Source organism: Macaca mulatta, chromosome 12 (assembly GCF_049350105.2).
Source record: "Macaca mulatta isolate MMU2019108-1 chromosome 12, T2T-MMU8v2.0, whole genome shotgun sequence".
Classification (NCBI taxonomy): domain Eukaryota; kingdom Metazoa; phylum Chordata; class Mammalia; order Primates; family Cercopithecidae; genus Macaca; species Macaca mulatta.
This window is the reverse complement of record NC_133417.1, coordinates 57532089-57551024: the sequence shown is the minus strand read 5'-3', so window position 1 is coordinate 57551024 and position 18936 is coordinate 57532089. Positions and strand designations below refer to the sequence as shown.

Sequence of the window (18936 nt, the reverse complement as noted above, 5' to 3'; positions counted from 1 at the left end):
AAGATTCTTCTGCTTTCTGCCTATTTTTTAGGGGAAAACCCTCATTTCTTTTCATGGCCTCACCAGAGTGACACTCTTGGACTCTCCCATGCCTCACTCCTTCCCAAGGGAGGCAGTGTGACTAGTCCGATGAATCTAGAAGAAAGTGAATAGGCTCACCTCAGCTCAGCCCTCTTGGGCAGTCTTTCTTCTGAAGCTGGCCTCCCTGAAGAGACCTCTAGTTGTCAAGCTGTGAACTGATGGATAGGTCACCTACCTAATTTGCAGCTGAAGTAGGTCACAGACACCACATTTTCCAGCCCAGCTGTTATCAGTAATAAAGTTTACATTTGGGTCTCCATTGCTTTTATTTTCATTTTGGTCTATATGAGAGATGATGTCCTAAAACCCCAGCCTCTGCCTACAAAGTCCCTACAAAGTTTCCTCTGCTCCACCTATATCCCTGCTGATGCCTCAGGCTTTGAGAAAAACCCCAGCCACTTCCCAACCTGTCTTAGCCAATTTTAAAATATATTTTCTCTTTTGACCTTAGACTTACATGTTTTTGTGAGAAAAAATGGCACAGCACAGGCTATCTCTGCAGCACATAAGCACAGCCAGCCAGTGGGCTTGGGCTACCAAGCACTGCAGACAGCAACAGTTGGTGGCCTGCAGCTTTCTCGTCATGTGCAAGTTCTCAGAGTCTGGCACATGGAGTTTGTGCCGTGTTTCTGTTCACCCTGACTGCCACAGACATGTTCCCTCTACCAGCAGCTTGTATCTCTACTGCTACATTAAGTCATGCTGAGGGAAGATGGACTAAAAATATTTTGACTTTAGTAAAAGGCCCGATAATGATTTTCCAGAGCCAGCAGCCCCTAGTGGTGTTAGAGAAGTGTCCCCCTATTTCCAATGGGACTTTTCTCAAAAGTGTAGAGAACCCTGCCACATCCCTCCTCCTCTCTGCAATAAACATTCCTCCTACCTCCACCAATGTTATCAGTGCTACATGCAGACAAGCCTGAAGGATATAGATTGAGGTGTTTCCAAGGTCAGCTAAAATCTTCTAACAACCTTCTTGTAATTTCTCAAGTGGAGAAATTCTTCTGATACATGCCTCTTTGAGTCATAGGCTTTTTCAAGACCACAGCCCTGGATTATGTCCAAGAGGGCCTCCCATTTAAAGGAAGGGCCACTTACTGATCCACACCAAGAAACAGAGTGCCCATCCTTAAAAACACCATCCTTCAGTCCACACTAGAGAAATGCTGGTCTAAGAGGTCCTAAGCCCCGTGCTAGGACTAACACAAGCAGGCTCTCTTTAACCTCTGCTATATCATACACCTTCGCCACAGGCCACAGCTCACTTCTACCCATTAAACAATTCCACAAGAGGCCTGGATTTTCAAGTCCTTCACCTTGCCTGCCTAGGTGAACAGTCAATGGGGCAGCAGTGGTCTGGGAGCATCTCTCTTGCCCCAAGGGGGCTGCCAAGAGCTTTGATTTCTGGCTGAGGCAGAGGACTGGCTAGGTGGAGAAAGGGACCATAATGTTCCTCAGCTTCCACAGAGCCAGGGACTGCTATCTCGTGAAGGCCACCCAGATCTGCTGTCCACAGGAACTGGGAGGTCTCTGCAGAGAGCTGGGACTCAGACACATCTTAAGGAGGGCACTTGCTTGAGAAATAAGGGCAAGGAGGGCCTTAACATATACCTTGTATGCTTTCACAAACCGGACGAAGACGGGAAAGAAGACAGAGGGTGGTGTTGTCTTGGGGTTTTCTCCAAAATACTTCACAACATCATCAAAGGCATCCTGTGAAGAAGCAAATTTTTCTTGAATTTCATTCGGCATTTGAACTGGATGCTCTGAGGGGAACGCTGACGCAAAGCAGCCGCCACGAGACAGGCTCCCATGGCCTCGCGTTGCTGCACCTCCCTTACCTCCCAAGATTGCCTAACACCTCTGTAGTTTCCTCCAAATGCCTCAGCAGAGGCAATCCGAGGAATGCAATAGTGGGGCACAGGAATTCATCTGCAGGACCTCCTGCCACGTCTACACACATGCATGCACACACCCCACATACAAAACACGGAAACCTTTCTTTCAAGAGTTTCCAAAGCCCGTGGCAGAACCCCTTAAAACCAACAAGGTCAAAAGGGATCTTAGTCACTCTGATCCTAAATCCCACTCCCTTGCTTCAACACTCCCTATGACAGCCTCACACAGGGGACACTCAGTCTCTGCCTGAACTCTTCTATGATATAAGACTGCCACAAACCGGAGGCCCTTCCACTGAATCTGCTTTCTGAGTCCCCATCCCCCAACTTTGCCTCTACCTCCTCTGATGATGTACTGTTCATTCTGTTTTGCAGGCCTGCCTATCAGCAACCCCCAGCATAGTGTAAGATTTCTGAGGACAAGATCTACAGAAACCCAATACACAGGGAACACTGCTTTGCCGAGCACAGGCCTGATGCGTGTGGGTTGAACAATGGAGTGGGTGTTGAAGTGAAAGGGGAGATGGGGGGACAGGGTAGAGAGCCCCAAATTAGAAAAGGATAATGAGGATGGAGCCCTTCCAAGAATAACCCTGGGAATGGTCCCCCTGTAATAATCAATAGCTACACAAGAAATCTACCCTCCACAAACCGAGGGAAATGGAACATTTCTCCCTAAATCCAGGGCCTGCACCACAGGCAGCTTTAATGGATGCAGCCTCTTCACAGGTTTCGGGGGCACCGATACTTGCCTGTGCAATCTTGGCATCATCCTGCAGCTTCTTCAGCTTCCCCTCATTGTTGAGGATGAACTCCTTCAGCAGTGTGTTGTGGTCATGCATGGTGTACTCTCTCTTGGTCAAGTCCATTCCCCTCTGGAGCTCCTTGACATCCAGCAAAACATTCTCAAGGGAGACTGAAGCAGAGAAAGAACATCCCAGTGAAACTCAACGGGGAAAGTCACAACCACAGCGAGTCTGGCTGCTGGGCCAAGTTCTCAGGAGATTCTTAGGCTTACCCAAGGGCCCTAAACCTAGTTTCCAGCTTTTGGCACAGAGATCTTTTAATACAAAGAAGCATTATAAGCACCACATTACATTCTTTGCATTCACTAGTTCTTTTGCATCATTAGGTCATTTTGCCAATGAGCAAAAGCAGCATAAATGGGTTCCGTGGCCTGCCCTTGGTCACACTGCTAGTAGGTGGCAGAGGAGTTCAGGTAACAACTGAGGACTCTAAATCCCACACTTGCACAAAACTCTTCCATTTCTCTTACAAGAAATAGCCTGTCAGTGGGCCTGTAGGCTCAGCGGTCCTTATCTGCAGCAAGCCTAAGGTTTTGTGTGTTTTAGAGACAAGTTCTCACAATGTCATCCAGGCTGGAGTGCAGTAGTTCCATCAAAGCTCACTGCACCTAAGTGGTTCCATCAAAGCTCACTGCACCTTCAAACTCCTACCCTGACATGAGTGTTGGGATTATAGACATGAGCCACTGTCTAGCCTATAAACTCTCTTTGCATTTCTCTGACTCTCAAGCAGGGGGCAGCCTTTTGTCTGTTGACCATAGGTTGTATTGATTACTAGGACCCAAAGCAGCCTTGCACAGCTTCTTTAACAACCTCTCCCTATTCAGAAAGGATAAGTGTGAACCTTTCTGTCTGCAGTGTGGCCCCTCCCAGGGCAGGCACTCCCCCAGAACCTCCTGAGCAGCTTCTGTGGGATGCCGGGTCCCAGCTCTGGGCCTCCTTGCCTGACTCAGCTCTGCACGTGGACAAATTATTGGTGCAAAAGTAACTGCAGTATTTGCTGAAATACGCTGTTTGATACTGGAATACATTCTTAAATGTGGTTATGTTATACATCATTTTAATGCACATTTCTCACTTTTTTTGCTAATGATGTATTACTTGCTTTTTATATTTATTTTAGACTACAGAAATGACGTTAGACAAAAAGCAAATTCAAGCGATTTTCTTATTTGAGTTCAGAATGGGTTGTAAAGCACTGGAGACAACTCGCAACATCAACAAATGCATTTGGCAATGCATTTGATGGTTCAAGAAGTTTTGCGAAGGACACGCGAGCCTTGAAGATGAAGAGCTTGGTGGCTGGCCATCAGAAGTTGACAACGACCAACTGAGAGCAATCATCGAAGCTGATCCTCTTGGAACCATAGAGGAAGTTGCTGAAGAACTCAACATCAACCATTCTACAGTCTTTTAAAGCAAATTTGAAAGGTGAAAAAGCTCAGTAAGTGGGTGCCTTATGAGCTGAGAGAAAATATTTTAAAAAATCGTTGAAGTGTCATCTTCTCCACTTCTACGCAACAAACCATTTCTCAATTGGATTATGACATGCAACCAAAAATCGATTTTATATGAGAATCAGCAATGACGAGCTCAGTGGTTGGACCAAGAAGCAGCTTCAAAGCACTTCCCAAAGCCAAACTTGCACCAAAAAAAGGTCATGGTCACCGTTTGGTGGTCTGCTGCCGGTCTGATCCACTACAGCTTTCTGAATCTCAGCGAAACCCATTATATCTGAGAAGTATGGCCAGCAAATCAATGAGATGTACCCCAAACAGCAACGCCTGTAGCCAGCATTGGTCAACAGAAAGGGCCCACTTCTCCATGACAACACCCAACCACACACTGTACAACCAACGCTTGAAAAGTTGAAAAAATTGGGCTACAAAGCTTTGCCTCATCCGCCATATTCACCTGACCTCTTACCAACCGACTACCACTTTTTCAAGCATCTCGACAACTTTTTGCAGGGAAAATGCTTCCACAACCAGCAGGATGCAGAAAATGCTTTCCAAGAGTTGTTGAATCTAGAAGCATGGATTTTAAACAAACATTTCTCATTGGCAAAAATGTGTTGATATTAATGGTTCCTATTTTGATTAATAAAGATGTGTTTTGTTTGTTTTTGAGACAGAGTCTCGCTCTTTTCAAGTGGTGTAGTCTCGGCTCACTGCAACCTCTGCCTCCCGGGTTCAAGCAGTTCTCCTGCCTCAGCCTCCCAAGTAGCTGGGATTACAGGCATGTGCCACCATGCCCAGCTAATTTTTGTATTTTTAGTAGAGACAGCGTTTCGCCTTGTTGGCCAGGCTGGTCTCAAACTCCTGACCTCAAGTGATCCACCTGCCTCAGCCTCCCAAAGTGCTAGGATTACATGAGCCACCGCGCCCGGCCATAAGATGTGTTTGAGCCTAGTTATAATGATTGAAAACTCACAGTCCAAAATCACAATTGCTTTTGCACCAACCTACTAAAAAAGTGCAGTAGGTTTTTCCCTCAGTAGACTCACACTGTCTTATCCTTGATTCTCTAACACTTATGATAGTGCCAAGTACATGGGGGGCACTCAAAGGTGTTCACTGGATAAATGAAGGAGTGAGTGAATACATGAGTGAAGGCATAGAGAATCTGTGTGGGGCAACCTGGGCACCAGAGAGCAAACAGAAAGAACAGTTCTGCCAAGGAGCAACCCAGTCTCCCATTTTCCTCATTGATGTTTTTCAAATGACACCATTTGGACCAAACAAAATGAACTAGTACCCACTGGTCAGATACAAATTATAATAGCTTTTTAACATTTTTCTTAATTAGAATTGTCAGGTGTAAGAACTAATTTAGGCAAAGGGAAACTTGAAAGGAGGAAAATCACTTGGTAAGAACAGAAATTCTGCCTGCTGTCTAAATGAGCCCAAGCTCGTTCTAGGTCTATCCAGCCTGCATCATATAGTTCTTCATAGTCAGAGAGTCATCTCCATCTGCCTCTCAGTCTCCACCACAGCGTCTGCAGCATTTATTCCTGTAACAGTGCATCATCTCATTCATTCATTCATTTGTTCACTTGTTCATTCATTTATTTCCAACATCCAATTTTCAGGGGCTGAGAGAAATAGATAAATAAAACCTGATATACCCTTAAGAAGTGCACAGATTGGCCAGGCATGGTAACTCACACCTGTACTCCCAGCACTTTGGGAGGCTGAGGCGAGAGGATCACTTGAGCCTAGGAATTCAAGACCAGCCTAGGCGACATAGGGAGACCCCATCTCTACAAAAATTTTAAAAATTAGCTGGGCATAGTGGTGTGTGCCTGTGGTCCAAGCTCCACAGAAGGCTGAGATAGGAGGATCGTTTCAGCCTGGGAGGTCAAGACTGCAGTGAGCTGTGATCATTTTACTGCACTGTGGCCTAGGCAACAGAGCAAGACCCTGTCTAAAAAAAAAAAAAAAGTGCACAGATTGCAATGGACATGCAAACTGTTGTAATACAGTATGAGAAATCTTGTACGAGAGGGTGGAACAGAGTGCTCTTTAGTGAGAACACAGAAGCAGCAGCCATTTACCCTAGCTGAGTTAGAGAAGGCCTCACCCTCAAAAATTTCATATGCCTGAGGTACCCCATAGGAATCTGAATTTATAATAAACACTGGCTGCTTATGGTTCAATATCATAATTTGAGAATCACAGCCTGTAACCTACTGTAAGGTCAATCTGCGTATCATTCCTTTTTCTAATATGCTTTTCAGAGAACATGGTACACTGGGTGATACACTTGATGAAAAGTAAGACCAGGTTTCTAGTCCTGTTTCTATCACTTTCTACTCATGTGACTTTGGGCAAGACATTTAACGTCGAAAAATCTCAATTTCCTTACCTATAACAATGGAGATACTATTACCTTGTACATCCCAGCTATCTTAGAGTCACAGATGATTTACATGAGAAAATGTATACCTGTCTTAGCAAAGTAGCAACCAAGAAGTGCTGATAATTTCACTAGTGTCCAGGCAAAGGCAAAATGTTTACAACTACCACACTTGAGCAAGTAGAATGGCACAAAACCAAATTAAAAGTGTTTGTTGGGTGATGATTTTCAGATTCTTATTCTCACATTTCATACAACAGCAGCAGAATAAAAAGGGCAGTGAATAAAAGAGGGAAGGGACATGACGCTCAGCGGCCTGTATCTTACAGAAAGGACACAGAGATCACCTTTACGCCCACGTTCTCTTCTGCTCTCAGGGGTGGACACCACCACAGCCGATGTGTTCCAGCTCAGAGTGGCTGACTTCTTAGCCTTGGCTTTTTAAATGGGTTCTGAAAAGTGTTTAAGCAAGAAATGGCTCCACCACAATTAAAGGCATTAATACCCAAGACAAACGGTAATAGCTGAAATCAAGTACCTGCAGCAGCTTTTTCCACATAATGAAGCTCATTATAAAACAGGGACACTTGGTGATATTTTTCTTTCACCACATTGGATATATAGTGCAACAGTGTTTGCTTTCTGTCTGTTGACTTTGTATCTAAGAGCTGAAAACAAAAGGGAACATGGGTTAGGTACAAGAGTAAAGGGTAACGGGAGAGCTACCCCTCAGATGATGATTTCCCACCCAGAGTCATTAACTGAGTAACAGTCGCGCAACAGGCTGGAGCATTCCCAGAGGAGGGTCAGGATTCCATTTGTTCCTTAGTGAACCAGTCCACTGATGCTTAACTGGCTCGAGAACTTTCCAACCAGGGCACATGCTTAACTATAGGGATGACTCTAAGCACCTGAGAATGGTTCACAGCTTTCCTCTACAGTAGTTCCTCTTTACCCACAGGTTTACTTCCCATAGTTTCAGGAAACCTGCAGGTTTCAGGTATCCAAAAATATTAAGTGGAAAATTCCAGAAGTAAACAATTCATCAGATTTGAATTATGCACCACTCTGAGCAGCATGATAAAACCTCACACATGCCATTCCCATCCCTCCTAGACCTAGAATCACCCTTTTGCCAAGTGGATCCATGCTGTAAACATTACCTGCCATTAGTCACTTAGTAGCCATCTGGGTTATCAGGTCAACTGCCGCCTATTGCAGTGCTTGTGTTCAAGTAACGTGGTTTTTTTTTTTTTTTTTTTTTTTTTTTTTTTTTTTTTGAGATGGAGTCTCGCCTGAGTTCAAGCGATTCTGCCCCCTGAGTAGCTGGGATTACAGGTGCCCGCTACCAAAAATTAGCCCAGCTAATTTTTGTACTTTTAGTAGAGACAGGGTTTCGCCATGTTGGCCAGGATGCTCTCCTGACTTCAGGTGGTCCGCCTGCCTCAGCCTCCCAAAGTGCTGGGATTACAGGTGTGAGCCACCATGCCTGGCCTATTTTATTTTTCAGTTACTATGAATCTCTCACTGTGCCTAATTTATAAATTCAACTTTATAACAGATATGCATCTCTAGGAAAAAAACAGTGTGTATATAGGATTCAGTACTATCTGAGGTTTCAGGCATCCACTGGGGTCTTGGATCACAGCCCCCATGGATAAGGGAGACACTGATTACTGGACTTACATGAACTCTCCCAGCCCTGCATCTACTATCCCACCTTCCTTGCCTTAAAAGAAGGATGGCTCTAATTTTAGTGCTCTTCGAAGTGAAGAGCTGGAGGAGAAATGGGGATGTAGAGCCAGCAGGTGCGTGCAGGTGCCTCCTACGCAGCAGGGCTCCTATGCTCCAGTTTTTACATTTAGCTCAGCCCCTCCCTTATTTCCTAGCCTGTGAAGACCTGAAACAGGCATGCTTAACTGATCACGATCTGCTGGAGGCCAGCACTGTGACTGACGGGACACTCCTTATTAAATAACTAGCTCCCTGGTCTGGGGACTCAACCCACTGCCCAGCCTTCTCATGTGGCAATCATGTTAGGCCTGCACAGCCTGGAGGGAGTCCATGCGGGATTTTCTGTAGACCTGTTCACATTAGTTAGGTGACTCTGAAAATTAGAGCACCTTGCATGCAACAACAACAAAAAAATTTAAGAAAATATAGAAAAGTACTTACAAAAACAGTTTGAAAAAATTCCCTGATTCCATCCAACCTCTGCTAATATTTTAACCTACTTCCATTGTCTTTCTCCCCACATAGTTTACTTAGCTGAAATTCAACTGTACATGCAAAGCATACCCTGCTTTCTTTTCTAAACACAAACCTTTCTTGGAACACTCTTTATCAGTATGTTAATGGTGGAAGAATAATAGTTCACTATATTAACTAGCGTTACAGCACATTTAATCATTCCCATAGACCTTTAGATTGTTAATTTGCAATTATAAATAAAATACAGCATTCAAAATTCAGACACTTGAGAAAAGATTCCTAGAAATGGAAATACTGAGTCAAAGGGTATGAGTAATTACAGGTTCTATGTGCTCTCTGTCAAATGGTGTTCCAGAAAATTAGTACCAATTGAAAATATTCATCAAAACATCCCCCACCACCCTAACTTCATCTCTGCCAGCCATCTGTCCTTCAGACAGCTCTCAGATTTCTTTTAGTCCACTCACCAGATCTAAACTCTGAAGTTTAAATCCATAAACTGCTCCTCTTTTACTGCTATTCATGTAGTTTCCAAGGGCTAAGATGATCTGCAAAAGAGAAGGTGAAAACAGAAGCCCATCAGTTCAGCACATCAGGCACTGAACACAGCTGAAGTAGCCCTTCATACCTACAAGAAAAACTGCACTTGCCTCCAGAATTTTCTTGAGTTTCTGGGACGACTTTATAGAGACAGATGCTGCTATAATCGCATGTAGTTGCTAGATTCCAATCAAAGAAAGAAAAAGGGGGGGAAAAAGACATGTTAAAAATGGGAAACTAATTGGCAATTAAATATTAACACAGAAGAAAACAGGCCTGCATTTAGAGCATACAATCTTCATGATGAGAGTCTACTTTTCCAAAGTATAACAAATTTAATTGTCTTGCTAGGTTTCAGGTAATATTGTTACATGCAAGGTCTTTACTGAAACTGTTCACAATAGCAACGTAGGAACTTGCTTGTCACAAAATCTGTAACCAATCTATAACCATTAAGACTCAGAGTTAAGAGTCCATAGCTTCTTCTGGTAGAACTTAATTTCCTGCCCACCACCTCTAATCATGTCATACAATTAATATTTTTAAATCAATGGAGGAGGCATCAAAAATGAGAAAAAAAAAAAAAAAAAAAAAGGCAGGGGGGAATATAATACCCTCCAGAAGTTCACAGAACATGTTTTCAACAGACATACTACTATAAGCAGAAACCAACAAATTTATGTAGAAACAGAATTGGGAAAGAACTGACTACTATAATCAGTAACAGTTTATTTAGAAACAGAATTGGGAGAGAACTGAAGTTTATGATATTCATAAATCTCCACAAGATTAACACAAGGGAATGAGAGATGGTTGGCTATTATGTCTGTATCACCACAGTTTACTGTAACACACTTACAAGAAAGAAAACTCTTATGGTAAATTTAAAGCTTTCAGCAAAAGCTTGTAAGTCTGCTCACTAAGGAGAGGGCATCATTTTTAGAAATGAAAGTCACATTTTCACTCTTGCCAACCCCGTCAGAGGACTATTATCTTCAGGGGGGAACCAAGTTTGAGAAAAGAACCAAGTTTCTTTGTCCTCTGCCTTTTGAAATTTAGAGAACATCTGTAGACACAAAAAAATGGCATTCTTTCGGAAGAACAGCAATATGGAATATGAACATTCCCCATTTTTTCAAATTTACTTTGCATACATAATGTGGAAAAGATGGACAATTTAGAAAGTTCTGGGACGGAGTCTTTAGAACCCAACACACTGAGTGCACCTCTGGGAGAGACTTTAAAAAATTATGATTCCACATTTCTTTGGACCCCCTCCCCTGCCAGAGTTGGTCCACTCACAGGAGTCAGCATCTGAATGCTTTCAGCAAAGTTCCCAATGAAAGCCATGATGGTCATCTTCTGCATGAGCCTCTCGATTTTACTAAACTGCATCATGAACCTGTCTTCATCTGACAAGTTTTCCAGAGGCTTCCTTTCCCGCTCGTAGAGCCGAAGCACTTTCACTTCATTCTCAGTTGGCAGGAACCGCATTAAGCATTCCACAAAGTCTACAGGCAGTGTCTTCAAGTCAAATCTAAAGACAGATGTGGAGAGATTAGCCTTAGAGAGAAAAAACCTCCTACCCCTTTCTCAAGTTCATCCTTCTTTTCAGGTCCGTCCATCCATCCATCCATCCATCCATCCTTTTCAGGTTCATCCATCCATCATCCATCTGGTACAGCTCAGCAAATACCAAATCAATGAGTCTAAGATTTCTCAACTTGTCCTGTGAAGTCCCACCCTGGTCCTGGTGCTGAGGCTTAACTATGCCTCAGGTAACTTAATTGGTTCTTCCTGAAAACCTGGACCTTGTCACAACTGCCATCCTCAGTTTTTAGGGGACTGGCATAGCTCTAAGCCTCTGGAATCAGGAGTAAATGAAAATAGGAAGAGGTAGAACCAAGGCCAAAGCATCTGATGGTTTAATGGTTCAAGGACATAGCTGACAGGCATTGTGAAGTACTACTGCTAATTCAGGAGATTAACACTGTACACATTATCACAGAATATCTGCTGAATTATGTAAAATATTTCAATTCAACCAATAGTCTGGTAGCATTTTTTCTTCTTTGGGAAAAAAATGCATCCAAATGCCTGTATTATCTGAATGTTTTAGGTTAAGTGTGTACATTCCTTGAAGTTCTTTTTGGATATATGCTTAATTTGAACAAATTAAGTATTTGTTACAATCTCTATTCTCTATTATTCTCTGGACAATCTTTGTTCAGCTAAATAATAGAATTACATTTAATCATCATGACAAACAAGATATATAAAGACTCAAAGCCAGGCTGCACTTCAGCATTCAATGTCAGAAATGAGAACAGACTGTAGGAGGCACTGGACTACGAGATTATCACCCTGGCTGAGGACACAAAATTGGAACAAAGGATTTCTCAGGGTCATTTACACCTCTAAGTCACTAACCAAAATTTACAAGATAATCCATTTATAAATAATTAGTTCCTAAAACATTTAATAATGTCTTCGTCACATTTGAAAGTCACCATGGCCACAAGAATAGAAGGATTCTTCTAATAGAGAAGTAAAACCAATGCCTTCTATGCAGTTCAAGAGTAAAAAATGAACTTTGTTTAAAATGTCCTGAAAGTACTAAAAGCAAAACAATTCATTCCTGTTGTTATGAATTAAAATATGCATCTGTATCATATTTGCGTCTGGCATTGAACTGTATCATTCCACAAATGCCATCAAATTTGTATTCAACAAATCTGGATAAAATTCAGATACTCCAGAGAAAACTGACATCTTCTACCTTTTCTTAACATCTGCCACACTCAGCTCAACTTTCCTTTTATGTAAGCATTGCTGGAGGCCCGCATAAGAGATAATAAATGATGTCACAATCCAGATGTTATTCTTCTAAAACAATTAGTTACTCGTTCTAACACAACACTCCCCAGGGTGATTTCTGGTCCACCTCTTTCGTGTTGGCATCATATGCAACTTTGAAGTAGCACACACAGAGTTCAGGAGATCTCTGAAGTATGGATATCAAAAATTGCTCCAGCTTTTATCTTAGCTCTTGCCTCACTATTGAAATATTTGTCATCTACTAATTCATAACTTTCTCATTTTCATTTTATTATAAACTAACTAGAATATAATTTTCCTGAACTTACACATGAATAGCTTTACATATTTCATCAGCAGTCTTTCCAGCTTTCCTTAAAGTTATGGCAAGATTTTTGGCCCTGTTTGCTTCTAGTAATGTCACTTTGTTTGATCCCTTCTGTGGTATCTTCTGTTTGCTTGAAGAAAGATCAATGGCAGGACCTTGGGCTTTTGTCTTGAATATTTCCTCAAATTCATCCACATTTAAATCCTAAGGTAGAGAGGAATGACCATGGAAAATTGGATTATATTTAAAAATGAAGTCTGGAAGCCACCAGTTAGTTTCTTAAGCAAAGACATTACTTTTTCTATTAAGTACTTGTCTTTGGCCATGGCTTGCTCTATTTTTCTTGTTTTTGTTAGAGTACAAATTCTGGCACATACACAAAAGTGAACATAGGCTGGGTGTGGCGGCTCATGCCTGTAATCCTAGCACTTTGGGAGGCCAAGGGTGGATCACTTAAGGTCAGGAGTTTGAGACCAGCCTGGCCAACATGGTAAAAGCCGCTCTCTACTAAAAATACGAAGAATAGCCAGGCGTGGTAGTGTATGCCTGTAATCTCAGCTACTTGTGAGGCTAATCAGAGAACTGCTTGAACCTGGGAGGCAGAGGTTGCAGTGAGCCGAGATTGCACCACTGCACTACAGCCTGGGTGACAGAGCGAGACTCCGTCTCAAATAATAATAATAATAATAATTAAAAAATAAAATAAAATAAAAATAAAAAAGTGAACATTAGACTACCGATTCTAACCCACCAATTCAATTGCTTTTCAATAATTAGCTTGCATAGACAGCTGCCACAGATTAAAATTATCTATCAAATAAGGCAGTGAGTGTGGTAATTGAGTTCTTATTCACTTACAGTCTGAAAGTTTTTATGTCTTTCTCTCAATTAAGGGAAGGAATTATTATGTCAGATCTATATTCTGTGGCATACACTGAAAATGCTCAAAAGCATTTATTCCAATTTAACATAACTCTTTAAACACAGTTTTAGAGCCACCTTACAAAATAGTGTCAAATGTTTTTCTCCGATATTACATATCTGTTTCTTCTTTACATCAAGGGACTTATAACACTAGTACTTTATCTCTGACACTTCCAGGTTAACAAAACACCCATGTTGGCTTTGCTGCACAGAGTGCACCTCTAGTTTCTAACCAATGAGAAAAATACCTCCAGAATTCGCTCATCATCAATTTCATTGAAGACTGTGCCATTGATCTGATTGGGCTTCAGAGCAACCCAGTTAAACACTGGCATTCGGAACTTTGTCTTGATTGGCTTCTTAATTTTCACAGCTAAAGACATCAAAGAGAATGGAATTAAGATCCCACCAAAAGCCTACGACCCTCAGAAACAATCAGACAACAGTCCTTGCAGATGACACTTTAACACTGGAGGAAGGTTGGCAAGAGGCGCGCAAGTAGGTGTTTAAAGCTGGTAAACAACACACATGGCTTCGGCCAGAGCCAGTTGAGGTCATCATTTGATTGTATTAAAAGCCGTCTAAGGGCCAAGGGTTGATTTTTTTTTTTTTTTAACTCAGGCAACTAATTTGCTGCATTACAGTTACAATATTAGGACGATGGTTGGGACAAATAAAAAGTGTTGGAGAGCAAAGATTATTACTCATGTTATTAGATAGCAAAGAGGGCAAAAACTTGCCATATTTGGACATCCTAAATTCTTGGTTGTGGACCACATATTTACAAACAAACCTTAGAAGATGATCAGGGAGTGCAGATAGTGGCTGACTAGACTACCAGGAGTATAACGTCATGAAGGCTGACTTTCCACCAGGGCAAGACCTTCCCGTGGGTGATTCTGATATATTGGCTGCTGAGTTATTTTAAGCAGACTAAGGGCTATGAAAGGCCTAATGAGAAAATAGGTTTTTGAGGTCTTGCTCTGTCACCCAGGCTGCAGTGCAGTGGCGCAATCATGGCTCACTGCAGCCTTGACCTCCCAGGCTCAGGCAATCCATCCACCTCAGCCTCCAAGTAGCTGGAACCACAGGTGTGTGCCACCATGCCTGGCTAATTTTTATATTTTTTATAGAGACAGAGTTTCACATGTTGCCCAGGCTGGTCTCAAACGCCTGGACTCAAGCGAGCTGCCCCACTCGGCCTCCCAGAGTGCTGGGATTACAGGATTAAGCCATCTTGCCCAGCCTAAGAAAACATTTAAGACGACAGAACAAAAAAAGGGGTAAATACAGAGCAAGACTCTGTCTTAAAAATAAATAAATAAAAGGGGGGAAAAAAAGGAAAATAAATTGCAGGGCATGGTGGCTCAAAGTCTTAGCACTTTGGGAGGCCAAGGCAGGTGGATCACCTGAGGTCAGGAGTTCAGGACCAGCCTGGCCAACATGGTAAAACCCCCATCTCTACTAAAAATACAAAAATTAGCCAATTGTGGTGGTGTGCACCTGTAATCCCAGCTACTCGGAAAGCTGAGGCAGGAGAATCACTTGAACCCGGGAGGCAGAGGTTGCAGTGTGCCGAGATCATGCCATTGCACTTCAGCCTGGGCAACAAGAGTGAAACTCCATCTCAAAAAAAAAAAAAAAAGAAAGACAGAATGAGAGAGAGAGAAAGAAAAGAGAGAGAGAGAGAGAGAGAGAAAGAAAAAGAGAAAGACAGAAAAAAGAAAGAGAAAGAAAGAAAAAGGAAAGAAAGAAAGAAAGAAAGAAAGAAAGAAAGAAAGAAAGAAAGAAAGAAAGAAAGAAAGGAAAAGAAATCTAGAAAGAAAGCAATCTAGAAATTGTATTGATTCTCAGATTCAGAAATGGCCACAGTCCCTTGCCCTTCTTTTTGAAAAGCAAGTTATTCCCAGGAGTCACCTGTGTTTGACTAGGAGGTATTGATACACTCATTAAAAATACTGAAAATCTCTTAATAGAGAAAATGGGATGTATCTTTAAGGGACTATGGGGAGTGCCAACTCCTCTCACTGTGAGGAAATATGCCAAAAAAGGTAATCCATTTAAAATTATATTTATCTGTTATATATCATAAAGAAGTCTTCCCAAACCATTTAGCCATATCCATTCAGCTTCATCAGTCTGTCCTGGGTAGCCCATCACACTACTTGGGAGCTTCACTATTTGTCATTATTAGCAAGACAGGCAGGAGAACTTCAGTGCTTCAGTGCAGAACAAAATAAAAGCAACACACGACTAAGCTTGTAGCTGGCTGCCTGCCTGCTTGCCTGCCTCAGTTGGCGTTAACTGACACAGACGGTGCCTCTCATTCCTCCAGAGTTACAAAGGCCATTTAAACAGCAGGAATGTCATCTGATAAATCCACACAAAAGCATGCAGAAAAACAGACACAGCTTTAGCCAAACCAGGCCTCTCCACCACCAAACGTGACACCTTTGTCCCCACTACCCCAGTGTCAGATTCCTCACCATACAGCATTTTGTCTCCACTACCCAGGAAAACAGATGTTCTCAACGGGACAAAGGAACAGACTTTCCTCTAGCACTTGCTCTTGCATTGCCTCTGGCACTTCGGTAATGTCGGGGATCGGGGAGCAGCGGAAGGGCTGCAGAGGAGTCTTTTCATAACCTGAGGTGACAGGCTGGTGCCAATGGCTTCCTACCTTCCTCCCACGGACATGGTAGGCTCATGACGCTCGCTAGAGGTTTGCCATCTGCAACCACTCTTCTAACTGTTTAGCAAGGTCAGGAGTAAGCCTGAGATCAGAACACAGGCAAGAAAGTTCTCCTCCTTGGAAAGGTTTACCTGGCTTTAACCAGGGTGGGAGTGAAGAGAAGGAAGGCACACAGGTGACCACTGGACACACTGTGTCCCCACGGTTTGGGCCAAAGGCGGGTGAGTGCTCCCTGGAGTGGGCCAGAGACTAGCATGAGGGAGGGAATGGAAAAGGGGCACCTGGCACCTTTTCTTTTGTTCTTTTCTCCCTAGAGTAGATCTAAAATCCTTTTAGAGTTGAAGCCTCAGATACAAATATAAAAATTAAAAGAAGAAGGAAAAAAAAAAACTTTCCTCAGAGGGAATGGAAGAGGGCATGTGAATCCAGGATGTCTTCTTCAAGGACAATAATCTCTTGTGTAGGTTCAACTAGAATGTGTGGGCAAACCTGGAATCATCATCAGCCGCCACCAACACTTCCCGCAGACACAAAGTCAAAATGCAATGGATCAAAGCAAAATGGAGTGGAAAGATGTCAAGGCACAGTGTGACCAACAGAAACACATGGCAAATACTCAACACACTCAGTGAGGAGCAACCTACAGAAAAGCTTGATTGGCCCATCTTTTGTGGAAGCAGAAAGAACAGAGAAAATACAAAAAAATTAGATATGGTTAGAGTCAAGTGGCTCAGCAGTTCACGCACTCAGCATAGAATTTCATGCTTCTTGGACACATTTCACAAGGCAGCGCAGAGCCAAAAATTCATTTCCATTCAGGCCTGCCTCCAAGACTCAACTATTTTGTTTAAAAAATTATCCTCTTTGGAAGAGGGAAGAAAAAAAATTATTTCATCATAGTGGTACCCAACAGCAATACTGAACTGTACTAGGCATTTCATAGGATAGGAATAATTTTTACATGAAAAACAATCAACCAAAGTCCAAATTCGCATTGTGACGATCCAAGCACATCCTCCCAAAGAGACAGCAAAGGTTCCATCTGCTCAGCAGTCTGTCTCAGGTGACCTACCCAGGGAAAGGGAGCCAGATTGTTCTATCACAGACTTGAGAAAGCAAGCCTTATTCTTCAAATGCGTATTTCACACTACTAATATCTTCTCTATAAAATACAAAGAAAACTCTCAACTAGATAAACTATGGGGCCCTCCTCTTGGTCTTCTGTCTTGGCCACCTGCCCACTGAAAAGATAAGACCCTCCTGTTGCCTGTGGATCCAGAGGCCAAGTGATGTCATAGGTTTCTGACTTCCCAGGAGGCCTAAGAATATCAGCGAGGCTCTGTCTCTTGGTTCTGCTGGGGGCATCCTAATTCTGTCTGGCCTCTTGGTTCCAGAGTGACAGAGAGTTATTGAACACACTAGCAAAAACATCTCACCAAATGGGCTTCAATCACTAGGTATTAGCAGTCTAAATAAGGATGAATAATAAAGAGGGATTAAAAGCCTTGTAGAAATTGCCTGATCTCAAGCTATCAAAGACTCATAAGGGTCTTGTAATGCTTCCAAGACATCCCTCACAATCATTTAGTGGACACTTATGGAAATAAAGAGTTCCTCTATTTCCACCTACAGTCCTCTAAATTGCATAAGCCACAACAGGGACCACTTCCAAGTATAGCAAACCCTAAAAGCAGTTGGTTATCAGCCGAGCACAGAGCTCTACACATTAAAATATTGAGGCAATTGACAGAGCCAACACATTTTTAAAATCAAGCAGTGGGAAGAGCCCAAGCAAATTAATAAATAGATCAATCACACAGGACATGGCCCCTTGGAGGGAAGCTCTGGACACATCTCAGCCTCCGGGCTCTCACTCAGCTAAGGCGGTTCTGAGTTCTATGTTAGTGCTCAGGTGTGTGGAAGTGGGTGCTAAATCACACATTAGTGTTTGTCAGAGACAAAGGAAGCAGCCCTAAATGAGACACCATAGCAGACACGTCTCACAGCAAGTGCTCCTTGGGGGCTACCAAGAGTGCCTAATCAGGGTGGCCAGGTGCACGGGACAATTATGGGTTTCCACACCCAGTTACTGACAACAGCCTGGTGGTGGAACACATTCCCAGGGCTTGATATGAGGTTTCCTGTTTGTCTGTTTATATTCCATAGTCCATCAGTTCCAGGATGACTCTCCTCCAACTTTTCTCCTTCAGAAGTAATAAAAGTTCTAGAAGAAAGTGGTAGACGGGGAAAATCTTGAAGGGTAGAAATAAGTCACCAATTTACTGTGAACCTTACTGTGAACTGGAATCTTGTTTGTTTCCCTGACAGTTTTATCTAGAAGTCGGGGTGGAAGTAAAACCATGGATCTGATGTGGAGTGAATTTATTCCAGGTGACTTTGGGGCATCCAAAAGGGCTCCAGTCACTGGGATGAATGAGCCCTGATGACCGGCTGGCAGAGCTGCAGATGGGAGCCTGGAAGGGATGGAGATGGGGAAATCTTTACCGCTAAGACTGGCTTTTAGACTTTGGGCAAAAGGCTCTGAAAACTCTCACAGCCTTGGAAATGGAGGCTATTAGAGTGGTAGTTCTTCATTGCAAGTAAGAGACCTCATGAACAGGCTGAAGTAAATGAGGAGGCAGAATTACCCCATGTCACAGGGATGGCAAAGCTTAGAGCAATTCCAAATGCCAGGGAAACACTTCAGTACTGGGAAAATGGCTTGTAGCATCAATCATTGTTTCCGTGTGTCAAAACAAAGAACTTAGATTTCAAGGCATT

At 42.7% G+C, this 18936-nt stretch overlaps 1 protein-coding gene across 4 annotated transcripts in view; it reads right to left on the bottom strand.

Moving 5' to 3' along the window:
* Positions 1 to 18936, bottom strand: part of FMNL2 (formin like 2) — a 316097-nt gene that overhangs the window by 10102 nt on the left and 287059 nt on the right. For all 4 annotated transcript variants that reach the window (XM_028830702.2, XM_028830704.2, XM_028830700.2 and 1 more), the window contains exons 16-23: positions 13712 to 13836; positions 12541 to 12743; positions 10697 to 10931; positions 9505 to 9573; positions 9322 to 9402; positions 7182 to 7311; positions 2732 to 2895; positions 1693 to 1794 (exon numbers count right to left, since the gene is read on the bottom strand). In XM_028830702.2, coding sequence (XP_028686535.1) covers positions 1693 to 1794; positions 2732 to 2895; positions 7182 to 7311; positions 9322 to 9402; positions 9505 to 9573; positions 10697 to 10931; positions 12541 to 12743; positions 13712 to 13836 — 1109 coding nt within the window. The remainder of the gene's footprint in view (positions 1 to 1692; positions 1795 to 2731; positions 2896 to 7181; positions 7312 to 9321; positions 9403 to 9504; positions 9574 to 10696; positions 10932 to 12540; positions 12744 to 13711; positions 13837 to 18936) is intronic.